Here is a 14,818-nt window from a genome sequence, read left to right as displayed (position 1 = left end):
TGTTGATACGCTCACAATCAACGAATCACACACACACACACACACACGCACACATGAACGATAAACTCACGTGTATAAATTTACTACTATTGATATAAAAGTTTAGCATACGCTTGATTAGTTTTTATTATACACATTGAAATTTTTATTGCCCCAAAAGTGGACAAGGGGTATATTGAAGCTGTGCAACAGTTTGTAACGCGCAGAGCGATTGAAATTTAAGTCCTAGTGGGAGTGACATACGCTCATAAACAAAAGCTAATAATCATTTCAAATCGCATTAAACTATTCTTGATATAAACAGCAATAGAATTTAGATGCGGTCTAAAGTCGAACTGAGCCCATAAAGCGAACTTCTTTAATCAAAAGATTTTAGCTGATCCGAAAGCTATAGAACTAAGAAATTTATAATACAAATAAGCTGATAAACATTTGCGAGATTGAACTAATTAATGCCTTATGAGAAAAAAACGCACTTAAATAATTTATGTATTTAAAAACTATTTTAAATACATAAATTATTTAAGTGCGATTTTAACTAAATTAAAAATCAAATTTAAATAGTAATAATAATAATTTATGTATTTAAAATTGTTAATTAAAAATCTAATTTAAATAATAATAATAATAATTTATGTATTTTAAATTGTTAATTAAAAATCTAATTTATGTAATTAAAATGTATTTTTATGCACTTTGACATTTTTATAAAAAATGAAAATAAATATTATTTATTGCCAAATTCAAGTTACTTAAGCTTAATAAATATCAATATCAATTATAATTGCTAATAAAATAATTTAATAATTATATCATATATTTTGTCATTCATGAATTTTGTCTTTAACAGAATATTTGTTATATGCATTTGTTTTTCTACAAAGTGTATATTAAGTTGGCTGCATCCGAAACTTAGTTACACGCTCTCGCTTTTATGACTGAATTTTAGATTTTAGCGTCTGTTCAGCTGCATGTTGTAGCTTTGGTTTGAAATTTATTTGTTGAATTTTATAAATTGTTTAATGAATCGGAGTGTGCACCTGCTCAATAGAATGTTTTGCATGTTTGGGTTCAAATATGTTTATTTGTTAGATAAGCTGGTGCTGGGGCTGGCTCTGGGGCTGGGGCAGTTTCAAGGTTAGCCCCTGATATGTGTAGAAAGCGGGAAAGCTTATCGCTGATGTTGACGACTATAAATAGATGCGATGAAAGTTTCAAGTGTCGCCGCTTATAATGAAAATGAAGTGATTAATAGTAGATTTAAAAATATGTTTACTTTGAGACGTTCTCACGTTCCAGCCAAGTGCGCTCCATTTATATTTAGACATGGCTTATGAACTGAATAAATTTAGATTTGCACTGAGCCAAAGGCGAAAGCTTTCAATCAACAAAAAGCAGTCGTAGCCTGAATTTACTGCACGCCTGCTTATTGTTGTTGTTGTTGTTGCTATCGATGTTATTAACACAACAAACAATTACTTAGCTCAAAATAGACTGAGAGCCATTTAGCTTTGGATCTAAAAATAAACATCAAAGCCGCAAAGCGCGTCGCGTTGCGGACGTTGGCCCAAAATAAATATTGAAAAATACAAACTATTTTTAATGCTCGACCAATCGGTCAATTGCACAAATTGAAGTACGCAGCAAGTTAATTGCTCAGTACGGATTTGGCAAACATTTGCATTCAAAATTCATGTAAAAAAAACTACGCAACTGCAAGTCTAATCAGTTACAGCGATAGTAGCGCAATTTTCCATACGCCGCGTAGTACAAACTCAGCACTATTAAAGCCATTACGCAGTTTTCATGGCCGGCAGCCAATTGGCTAATGCGTAGTTCTCTCTGTCAGCCAAATACGCATTTAAGACATGAAAACAAATGCGGCCGGCAATCAATAAATGAATTATTATTATGTCAAAGCCTTCATAATTACACTCAATTAATCTGTTTAACAGCCAAAAGTGCCAAAACAATATTTATCAATTTAATAACAACAATTTATTTGCAACACACACATTTTGCGCATGAATTGGCGGCATAAACAAAAACTCAAATAAGCTGCAATATACATTAATATTGATTAAATGCGAACTTAGCTAATAATAAATAGCAAAATTATGTGCAAAAATTATTGCATTAATCTTTTATACTATTCTAATGGTTTTTAATATTTTATAACATTTTTATTTTTATATAATTAAATAATTATTTACTATATTAAATTAAATTATCAAATAATATATATTTCTCTGATATATTTGTATTTATAAATATGAATGAAATAAATAACAAATATTTTCATAAAATTATTGCATTAATCTTTTAAGCTGTTTAATGCTTTTTAATATTTTATAACATTTTTTTTTTTATATTTCTAAATATTCATTGACTATATTAAATTAAATAAATAATAAAAAAATTTTTCTCTGATATATTTATGTTTATAAATATGCATTTAATATTGCCATTGACTTAGGTAAATAAAATTTTAGATATTTAATTTAATTTATTCATAATAATTTGACTTAGCTGTAATATTTTTATAAATTTTACACATTTAAAAAATGAGTCAAATAAACTTTAATATGCTTATAATAAAATGCAACTTTGTTGCTAACTTTGGCTCATCGTTTTAGCTGCTAATATTGCCAATTGCACTTTGTCTGTATTTATTTGTTTTGCTTTAGCCTGTCTGTTAGTTGTAGCTGGAATAAACTCAACTATGTTAGCTGTATACAATAATAATATTGCTTGGCGTACATCAATTTGTTTATATGGCACCGTAGGCGAGTGCACAGAAAGAAAACAGAAGCATGAATAAAAAAAGAAAATATATAATAAAATCGAATATTCAATTGAATAGAAAACTAAATGTATGTTATACAAAAAATATATTTAAAAACATTTTTTTAAGTTCTGTTGGTAACTATTTCATACTTGGTTTAAGATAATCCGGGATTAATCATGTCTCGATTTAAATTCGGACTATTTATCACGCATTTTTTTCTACTGTGTAGAGTTTCATCTTTTGACTTGTCTGCTCCGCTCTGCTCTGGTGTATATCTCTACTCTATACATTGTATGCTCACACACACACACACACACATGTATGTGTGTTAGTGATTATCTCGCCAATTAGTTGAACGCTAATTAGCCGCATGCCAATATTTGCATTGTTCTTATGTTTAGTTTAATTACAACTACTACAACAATAATTTTGGTGGACTAGCAGCAATTGCAATAAGCAGCGCCACCAAATGCGTTTGCGTTAACGTTTGTATTAGCCAAACACGCAATTTGTTGCCATAATGCGCATTTACTAAGTCAAGACAAGTGCGAGGCGCCTGCCTGGCAGTTGCATTCGAATCGAGTTGAGGCGCCACAGCAAATGATTAGACAAAAGCCCAATGTGCATACAATGTATGGAGGGGCCCCATAAGCTGATGAGTCTTAGCGCCGAACTGGGTCGTTAGATAAGCAACACACAGCTCTACCCACGATCCACTCTAGCCAACAGTGTTGCCAGATTGGCTTATTTTAGGCTGGAAAGCTTCAAAATTTGAAATATTTTAAATCCAACATATTCTAATAATATAAAAAATATTCTAATGACACAAAAATATATCAGAAAATTATTTTTTTCCATTTTTAATTTAATCAATCGAAGCAATTGTCAAATCAAATAAAATTCAAGCTTGCAAAATATCAAAGCTTTTAAATCTAACATTTTCTATTATTATAAAAAATATTCTAATAATATAAAAAATATTCTAATAAAACAAAAATATGCTAAAAGCCTCTTTATTATATTTTTACTTCACAAAACAAGAATTAATTTTCTTATCGAGGCATTTGTGCATCAAAATCTTTCAAATTATATTCAAACTTTTAATATTTCATATGCTAACTTATTTTCACTCACAATTTAGCTCAACATCTGGCAACTCTGCGCTCTGCCCACACTGACTGCGCTGCTTTTGCTGCACGTGAGTGCGATTTGTGAATGATTTACGAGCTGAGCTATCTTATGACTGTGTCTAGTCTATCGCTCCGCTCCGGTCTTGCCAATTTGTGATATCACTTTGCATTGCAGGCAGAAGGAAGTGCCTATAAATCAGTCGCTAGCTACAATTGCAATTGCAATTGCAATTGCAGTGCTCGTGGCGGAGTTGGCTGTAAATCTTGACAGTCAATCAGTTTAATGGCCGCCACTGGAATTACGGCTCGAAGTCCGTACTCCGGGACTGACACGCGTAACTTGACTTCATATCTCGCACACCTTAACGCCAATGCAATATTGATAAACATAAGCCACACACGTTTTACTGCCACACACACACACACGCACACACGTACACACGTATAAGTATTTAACAGTAAGCGTATCGGTTGCAGACGTTGCACGAATTGTTTATCAGTATAAATTCGAGTCAGCGATTAAATTGGCAATTATATCGCCACTACGGCGCCAAACAGTTTCAAGTTCAACGTAGTCGAGTCGCATAATTGCACGAGCGGCCCACCTGCCCACCCACCCACCACTTTACGCTGCTGTTATCACCCCCCGCCCCAACTCGACTCGACAGTCAGCTCGACAGTTTGGATTACAGCACTAAGACCCGCTAAACTCTCAACTAAATCGCACTGCACAGTGTGGCTTATGTCAAGGACACTGCTGACTTTTTGTCAAGCGATTGCAGCATTACGTATACGTCAAGTTCGCAGACGCGTGGCACAATTTTATAACAGCAGCATTTATATAAGTTGCATAAAAGTATTAATAAAAACTATTTTGGCATTTAAATTACACTACGTATACGTAATAATAATTTGTGGCTTTCAAATATTTCTAATATTATTCTAAAATTTATAATAAAATAAGTAAATACTATTTTAATATTATTTTTAGCTATAAGTATAAATACTTAATCAATTTAATCTGGCATATAAATGTTTAAAATGTTTGTCATTTAGTGCTAAAAATAAATAATTACTATTTCTTTATTATTTATTAGCCGTTATATCAATAAAGAAATTGTTTATACTTAATCGCAATTTGTCATTTATTCATTTTCGCGCTGAAACTAAAATAAACTCCAAAGTACTTAACCAGATAATGCAGTTTGTTTGTTTGTTCAATGCACACTCATTGACACTTAGTGAGAAAATTGCTCATTTAACTGATTGAAAATATTGAAAAACTTATCGTGAGTGAATCCCCCGTTGTATTATCGAAAGCAATCAATCGATTGATTGTGCTAAATGTTTTTGGGCTGCCATAAATACAATTGTTGTTGTTTTTTATTGATCATCATGATTTATGTGAAAAAATGCTCAAGGTATTTTTAAAGTTTTCGACTGCGGAATTTGTTTCTATTTTTACGCCGACGACGTTTGTCTTGATTGTGGTTTTTTCATAAAACGGCATTAAACGGGCTTAGCGGCTGTCAATTAATTTGTTTTATGTTATGCCGATTTGCTAAGCTCGCTACGTGACCAAGAGAGTGCGAGCTAACGTCCCATGCCGCCGCCGCCGCCAGCTCCAGCGCCAACGCCAATGCTCATGCCGGCATTGGCGCCACCTTGAGCACCACCAGATGCTGCATCCGCTCCTTGACCTCCTTGACCAGCAGCGCCTGCACCCATGGAGAAGCCCGCCTGAGCACCACCAGCCACCTCACCCTGACCCTGACCCTGCTGCTGTGCCTCGCTCAAGCTCAAACACTGCAGTCAAAATAAAAATTCAAAAAAATTCACAAACTGCAAATTTGTTGTCCTTACCAAAAGCAGCGCCAAACTCAAAACTATCATAGAACCTTTCATAGTGCTGAGTGTCTCTATATGATGCAACTGCAGCAAGTGATCAGCATTATATAGCAAAGCTATAGCTTGTAAGATTTATATCAGTAATTATTTTAGCTTTAATCGAAATAACTTAACATTTGTTCAGCTCATGGTGCTGTTGTTATTAATTTTAAAATATTTGTTGTTGTTATTATTTCTAAATTTAGTTCTGTTGACACGCTCGACATTTGCACGTAATTAATAAAAAATAATAGACACAGTATGCGCGACAATCTCAGCTAAGTAATATGCATAATTATATAAATTTTGATTGACTTCAAATATATTACGCATACGCGCTGTGCAACTTATCAATGTTCATTAAAATCATTACGTTGTATTAAAATTATTAAGTTTGCAACATTGAAGAACAATAAAAGAAGAAAAAAAACATATAATTGCAACCGTAAACAAAGCAATTATTATTATTTTTTTTTAAACAACACACACGTGTTTTATACATATGTGTGGCAATGATATTTAGAGTTAATTTGTTTATTTGCAATTTGCAATTGTTTTCATTCGCAAGCGCTGGCATTCATTAAAAATTTAAGCAAGTTAAATAAATAAAGTTGTGCATTGAATCAGCGACTCAATTGAATTGTATGCAAACTTTATTCAGATTTAAATTGCATATACAAAATAATAATAAAAATCCAAGCACAAGAATTGATTAAACTCAATCAAGAAATAATTCAATTATTAAATTATTATTATTAAAATTTCTATTTGGTATCTCTATTTTGGTCAAGAGACAATTCTATAGTCAAACTATGCAGCGTATCATCAATTCGAGTTTGTTGTAATTTATTTTTATACTTTATTGTGTCTGTGGGCTGCGGCAATCATCGCCGCTTATAACGTATGAAATATGCATAGAAAAATAATAATAACAATATCAATATCGCAGTCAAACGCATTGTGACAGCTTCATGGGCGCCTGTGGTGGGGTGGGGTGGGGTGTGCAAAAATTATATTATATTTGCAGCTTTGCTCATTAAAAATTAAATCAAAATTAAATGCACATCAAGTGCAATAAAAAATCATCACGCGTGTAATTTTTGCAATATTTAAAGCTGCAATAACAAATTGTAATTGCAGTAATCGCAGTTAAAGTTCAAGGAAGCTCCATAAAGGGACAGTTGGGACGAGTAAGAGATATTTTAATGGTTTATTTTTGTTATTGATGAGCGCACGCATTTAAAATTCACTTTGCATTGCTGGCACGCATCTTAAATATTTAACAAATAATTAGCTTATTAATTTAATGCATACAAAATAATAAAACAATATAAGAACAATTGCATGATAATAAGTATTTTGCAACTTACAGATTCAATTTTATATTTAAAAAACAAATTAATAATAAATAAATAATAAATTAAATAAAATTTTAAACTAAATGAAACACAAAGCTTTTCAATGCTTGAAATTAAGCACTGATTGCAATTAAATTCCACACATCAACTTTATTTTTAAATTAATTTTATTAGGTAATTAACAGAATTGATATTTAAAAATCGAATAAATATTAAATATTTTTTATATGCAACTAAATCATCTAAATCATCATAAACTAAATGAAACACAAAGCTTTGAAATTAAGCACTGACTGCAATTAAATTCCACACACTCAACTTCAACTCGTTTGACAATTTTCAGCATCAACCTACACAAGACTCAAGCAGTCTGAGGAGAGAGAGAGTGAGAGAGAGAGATAAGCAGACAGTTGGGCTTGTGTGTGTCCTTCGGGCAGCCCACAGGGATTCAAAGGGGTCAACGAACAGGTCTGAAGTCTGAGGAGTGGGCTGGGCTACAGCAACAATTAAAGCGCCCACGCTGAAGGTCGGACACGATATGTGGCAAGCTTTATTGAAAACACTTGACGTTTGAGTTTGGGGGCAACTTAATTATCCAACAGGACGCGCGTGGGTCGGCGGACCTTCGAGTCTGGCCAGTTGTATATACATAAATCATACGCATCGATTGCGACTTATCGACTTTCGGTGGTGCCGGAATTCCCACGAATCAGAGTCCACTTGATATTGTCGCTCATATTAGTCACAATTTGCGTTTTATGCGACTTTGTCGTAATTATTTACAGCAAAGATTGTCGGACAATTCGGGGGGACTTACAATTTCAACAGGCGGCGCTTTGAATGCCACACACACGCAAGCAAACTTTATGTGCGTGTGTGCGTGTGTGTTGACAACTGACAAGCGACAGTGACAACAGTACCCGAAGTATCGGCTATCTGTATCTGTAGCTTTGTTGATGTTACTATTCGTATCTTTGTTGTTGTGTCTGCTGAGGCGTCTCTTATCTGCGGCGCCTCCAGCAAAAATAAAAAATTATTAAATAAATAAAAAATATGTCACACGTACGCGTCAAATTTTCTCAGAAAAATTAAATTCAACCACAACAGCTAAAACAACAATAACAAACCGCAAGTAAATAGCTTGCGCCTGATAATTGCCATACACACAATTATTATTATTATGTGTAATATTTTGCAGTTTAAAAATAAGCAGAAAATAATATTCAACGAAAACATAAACAAAACTCAACAAGCTGCAATATAAAATTTGTCAAAATCAAAATCAAATCAAATTTTTTTGAATAGATTTTAGATTCAATTTAAATTTTTCAATATTTTAAATCGAAAAACTAATGAAATTGCTTGAATTTTTGTAATTTGACAAAAGTTAAGGATTTATAACTTGCAAAAGATTATTGAAAATCAAAGAAAAAATATTTATAGATATTGTACTCTGGGAAAAATCAACATTTATTATTTATTTATTAATTTACAGCACGCGCACGAGCTTAAATTTTTTGTTGATTTATTTTTTTATTAAATTCTGTTACAGTTCAATGCTCATGACGACCGAAATTCCATTTAATTATTTGCACTTTGCTCGCTGCTGTTTTTGTTTATCATTTTGCAAGAAAATAAAAGAGAGACAGCTCAGGTAACTTGACGTTACATAAACATAAGCATTTAAATAGCTGCTAAGCTTTATTCATGTTTTGCCATAATTCTAAGTTCAGATCGCTGGTCAGTCGGTCACACAGTGGGCAGCGCTTAGTCGAGCTTGGCCGCAGGTCTGTCTGTCTGTCTGTCTGTCTGTCGGACTGTCTAGACGACTAGCCGTCTACAAGCATTTAATTTGCGTAATCAAAACACACACACACACACACGCGCGTATAAAAAACAGCCTGACAATGAGAAACAATATCGATAAAAAATAAATAAATAAAATACATAACAACAGTAAACCGTAAGAACAATAAAAAACAGCAACAACAACAACGAAAATGTGCTAACAAATTGACGAATAACCGTCAGCAATAACAGTTTGTATAATAAACAGCAACAAAATCGAAGAAAACAAGAAATTAATTCAGCTGCAGACAATTTGCATAACAACAAACGAGTGCAAGTAAAGCGGATTATAAATTGTAATGTGAGAAAAACAATATAAAAAAGTTAAAAACAAAATTAAGCAAACGTATGCTTAACCCAATTACAAATTTTAATAAACAAAAGCAAAAAGACGTAAGAAAATTAGATAAGACTAAAGAAAACGGAATGCAATTGATTAAAATTCTTACATTTATATATTTTATTAATTTACTAAATATTTATTAGTTTTTAGTCTGTCTGGCAAACTTTCATTTGGAGCATTGGTGACTGGCAATTGTACAAAAAACACGCTTTGAGTTTAAAAATACCTAAGCAATAAAATATCCAATAGCGAGCAGAGTAGAAAAAAAGTAACGGTCTGCGAGTCTTAATCGCCACACGTAGTCTCTCCATTTTTGGAGAGAATTACTAAAACTGGTGGCCACAGCCAACAGACAACAGAAACAGAAACAGAAACCGAAACATGTGCCGGTAATTATCATATATCAACTTGGACTTTCAGTCTGAAATCGTTTAGTGCGCACTCTTAGGCAGAGACAGAGACAGAGAGACAGCGAGAGAGTGAGCAAGGTAGAGTTGGAGCCACTAGTACTGATGAATTGCAACTTTGTTGTAAATGCATCACTTAATGATAATTGCAAGTAGCCTGCCCCCCTGCCCCTGCCGCTCCCGCATGTTTTGGGTAACTCTGGCATGAGGGTGCGATAAGTGCGAGTGCCAGTGCTTGAGCTGCTATGTCATGCCCATATCACTGGCTACTTTTGATTGCCTTTGGCTTAGTTCTCGGAATTCATTCGGTTAGGGCTGACGTCGACGCTGCCGGCATCAGACGTCACACATCACGTTATCAATTGAGCTCAACACTTTACTCTGCCCCATGGGACAAGGCACAGGGCGCACTCGTGTGGAGCTCGTGTAGCTTAAAGTCTTTCCCCAAGAATTTCAATAAAAATTATAAAGCCACAAAATCCATAAGTTCAAGTGTTTCTCATTAGGCTGTAATGTAATTTCTCTCTGCTTAGCAAATATTTTTGTAAACAATACGCGATTGACGCAAATTTTTATTTTTATTTACAATTTGTGTATACGCTGATTGTCAATATTGACAGTGAACTTATTTGCGAGCTTTAATTATTGACCAAAAGGGTTCGCAGAATGCAAATTGAATGAGCAACTAAAATAAAAACAAATATGTCTAAAAATAGCAAAACGGATTCGAAATCTTCGTAAACAATTAAATTACGAAATTTATTATATTGTTGATTTAGCTATTTTTAGTAAACCAAAGGGCATTTAGCTGTCGGCTATTCTCGTGATTTGCGTCAGTTACAATTACGTATTGCTTGGACTCATTCTTTGTGGGCTGCAGGTCTCGGCCCTCATTAGATGCACTCGTTTGCAACAGCAAGGCACAGTGGGCCAAAACAGTTCTAAGAATTTCTCTTAAGCACAATGCACATAAATGTATTATTAAAGTATTTGTATTTATTTGTAGATATATTAAAAATATTATTATTAATATATCAATGAAAATTTATACATACTTTCTAATTAGATTGGTAAGAAGTAAAAAGTTACAACTTTTCTATTTTCAAGCAAAAAATGTGAACTCAAAGCTTAAATTTTTCTTGGTTTTTTTCCATTCTATATGCCAATTTGTCCCACTGTGCGACGTCAAAGCTGTTGTTGATGCAGTTGTTGTTGTCGCGGCCGCTGACGCTGCTGCTGCTGCTGTTGTTATTGTTATTGTTATTGCGATTGCAACGATTGTTGTTATTATTTGTGATTTTGTTTTGCTTGCGTCGTTTGTTTTTGACGCATTGTGCTTTGCTTGCCATTTTCGTTGAGTGCGCTTCCTACTCAGTTTCTATTGCTTGTTGTCGTTGTCATTGTTGTCGCAGTTGCAACTGTTGTTGTTGTTGTTTTGGTTTTTTGTATCTGTTAGATGCACGACATCGCTTGCACCTTGGCACGAATCGCACACAACAATATCATTAACTTCATTAACAAGTGCATTGCAAATGTTTATTGTTTATTACGTCGTTGCTCAAGCGCTCAAGAAGATTACATACATATAGTATATATATATAGACTTAACTGAAGCCAAAAGAGCGACAAGCAGATAAATTTGGATTTTGGCACAATATCGTGTTTTCAATTTGAATCGCAAATTTTATAATGAGCACGAAGGTCAAGGCGCACAGCTGGCCAAAACTGGTTGCGTCTCTGTCTTGGCTACAGTTGCAGCAGCAGCAGCAGCAGCATCAGATTCAGATGTGATTTGTATCTGAAATTAGATCTCACTTTTATTTTTAACATTGATTTGCCAAAAGATAAATTAGCCGGAGAGCTTTTGCCGTAAATTATTTTCGTTTTCTCGTTTCACAATGAACATGTTTTTAATTAGCGCACTGAACTGATTTATGTCGCATAAATCTAAAATTGCAAATACAAAATGATTATTTTTAAATGCATGCCAATCAAAATCAACACAAATTCATAATAAAAACAAACAGCTGCTAACGAGATCGTAGAGGCGAGAAATGTACAGAGATTTTCTCTTTAGTAGGGGTCACTGCTAATCACTTGATGTCGACGCACATTAAAATAACATTAATGCTCTGAGCAAAAATGAGCAGCACAATATCAAACTCAAGTTTGCGATTGCCAACAACAACAAGAGCTGAAAGCCCCGTTATGTCAGAGCGCTCTTAAGTAAGAACAAGAGCGCACAGCTTAAGTGCGTAGCAAGTAATTTAAAGCGACACCAAGCGGATGAGTTTGAACTTAGCGTAAGAGAAGGACCTAAAGAGTGCACTTACCGCTCATGCACAAATACATGCAAAGCAGCACGCAATAGTGCCATTGTATTTGCATAGTGGTATTAAACACATTATTTTACACATTAAATGTGCACTATACATTTAATTAAACCCTTTGATTGGTAGCTTTGCACTAAACACAAAACAAATAAAACAAAAAGGCAAATGGCGCTTTGCATAGATAAAGAGAGAGAGCGCGCATGCTCTTACAGCTAAGCCAGCATTATATTTAAGCAATTGAGGCTTACTATTAACACTTATTCAATGAATTACACATTAGTTACACCTTTGCGCATTTGCATATTGATAAATTGACACTTCACAATAAGAAACACTCACAAACAAAAATAAAATAAAATGGTTGTTAGCGAACGCGCCCAACTTAAGAGAAAAAAACGCGCGCATTACACTAAGAAAATATCAAATTGTTGCATTTTACATGAATTTACACATTTATATATACTTCCATGTGTGCATAATTTTATATAAATGTTATTAAACACATTGCACACAATTTTACATATAATTATACTAGTTAAAACACAAAATTTTCGCAGCGAACAAAATGGCAGCCACTCGCGCGTGGGCTGCTTAGAATATTTACGGTAAATGACTCCAGTGTCATCTAGGCACAATTATGTAATGAGCATTAGCATAAGCTGTTAATTAGGATACATATATCGATAGAACACAGCAGTCGATTAATTTAATTAAATATTAATGTGAATATTGTTCAAATTAACGCATGATAATTTAATATTAATAATTTACATAATACTTAATTAAAATTATCAATGCTAACTCAAAAGAAAAAGAAATCATTTAATAATAGTTTGAATACGCATTAAAAATATAATTAATATTGTGATTTCGATAAATCTGTTTCCCCAACAATCAGCTCAAATTCTATATCAATTAATTTATGTGTTTTCAGTTACAACTGCAACTCCAGTTTAATCTGTTTTTGAAATTTAGCAGAAAGAAAGCTGCACTAAGCTAACAACTGCCAATTGCAATTACAATTCAAAGCCACAGATGTTCAATTAATATCACATATCGTCTCAGCAGCATTTCAAGTGCCTTAGTCAGAGTCAAAAGATATACACTCACGTCCATTCTACAAACAGCTGTTGATTGCAAAATCAAATTGAGTAATTGACTGACTGACTGACTGGCAAAGTCCAACCCAACCGTGGGGCTCCAAAAACCAAACCCATAATAATGCTCCAGACGCATGCCAAGAATGTGAGAGAGACAGAGAGAGTGAGATTACCTCATCATCATTAAGAAGACAAGAGCACATCGCTAGAAATGGCAATGAGCGCACGTTTCCAGGAAAAGCGTGCCTCAAAGCTCACACCCACATTCACACACACACACCCACACACACATACGCAGGCAATTGCACATTGGACTCCCTGGCTGTTAATTACAAGCAAACGCATTTTAATTTTCATAAAAATAATCAAAACATGTGCCAATAAAGTTGAAACAATGTGGCAAGCTAAGAAAACAACAAACAAACAATTTAATGCACTGCAAAAGATAAAAAAATAAATAACAATATATCAAATGCAGTTTAACCAACTAAGTTTAACTTACTACAAAACTGTATATCAACTGCTTTCAAAAGTCTTTGCAACTCTTTGTGGGGCAGTGTATAATGACGCTGGTTGTTTGACACATAAATAGAAACAATTGAACAACAATAACAAATGTTTCTGCAAGCGCGCGCTGATAAATGAATTCTGCGAATCTGTCGAGGACGCAACGCCATGTGCGAATTATATTTTTGGCTTTGTGCGTACTTTAACTTTTGCAAACAAAACACGAAGTTAATTTTAAGTAAACTAAATATGTAAATATGTGTGTCTATGACTATGACTGCGGCAAAGGCTTTAGCATTGAGCAACTTACGCTTGCGAAAACGCAAAGAAAAACAAATTGACGTCAATTGGCTGAGATAATAATCAAAATTGCAGCAACAACAAGAACAAGTAAATAAATAAATAACTACAAAAAAGAAAACGTCAAACAATTTTTTACACAAATGCAAATAAAAAAGGCAAGCGGCCCCCACTTGAGACGTCAGAGCGGCAACTTGGAATTTTAGCAACTAATTTTTTTATAGCACTAAATGTTTATATAGTGTAAGCTATACACTTGTATTTGCAGAGAGGCTTCCCCCTATGTGATATGCTGATAATAGTGCTGAGTAAATATTTTCGGTTGATGATTCAAGTCAAGTTATAAACAATTTACAACTCTATTGAAGCTTATCAGCAACATTGCCCACAGTTAATGTTGGCAAACGCATTTTTAGCATTAAAAATGCGGTTTACTATACCTAGAATTGTTTGCTTAGGCCAACGATAATCCACACCATATTTATATATATATATTGACAGATATTATGTTGGCAGTTCTAGGTAAAGCAAACTATACAGCAGCAGTACTGAGAATGCGAACAGCGTATTATGTTTCATCAAAATATGGCATGATGTAGCAGATACGATTTTCGTTTAATACGTATACGCAACGTTTCACTACTTTGTTGTCAAATATTTGTGCACACACATTGTTTTGCGTTTAAAAACTGTTTTGCAATTAACTGAAACTGAAAAATTGTTTGTTTACTTGCTCTTGGCCCTGAACTTGACGAGCACATTCACCCAGCCGCGAGCTGTGCGAGCTGCGAATGTTTTTTTCAGTCTCTTATTGATA

The 14,818-nt window shown here is 33.8% G+C and overlaps 1 protein-coding gene across 1 annotated transcript; it reads right to left on the bottom strand.

Moving 5' to 3' along the window:
* Positions 1-5,409: 5,409 nt before the first annotated feature.
* On the bottom strand, positions 5,410-5,838 carry LOC108599305 (glycine-rich cell wall structural protein 1.0). The gene is made up of 2 exons (XM_017986107.2): positions 5,782-5,838; positions 5,410-5,724 (listed from the first exon to the last, which is right to left on the bottom strand). Exons 1-2 carry the CDS (start codon positions 5,821-5,823, stop codon positions 5,512-5,514), a joined length of 255 nt encoding a protein of 84 aa, XP_017841596.1. The 5' UTR covers positions 5,824-5,838; the 3' UTR covers positions 5,410-5,511.
* Positions 5,839-14,818: the final 8,980 nt, after the last annotated feature.

Source organism: Drosophila busckii, chromosome 3L, assembly GCF_011750605.1.
Source record: "Drosophila busckii strain San Diego stock center, stock number 13000-0081.31 chromosome 3L, ASM1175060v1, whole genome shotgun sequence".
NCBI lineage: Eukaryota > Metazoa > Arthropoda > Insecta > Diptera > Drosophilidae > Drosophila > Drosophila busckii.
This window is presented reverse-complemented; position numbering and strand designations above follow the sequence as displayed.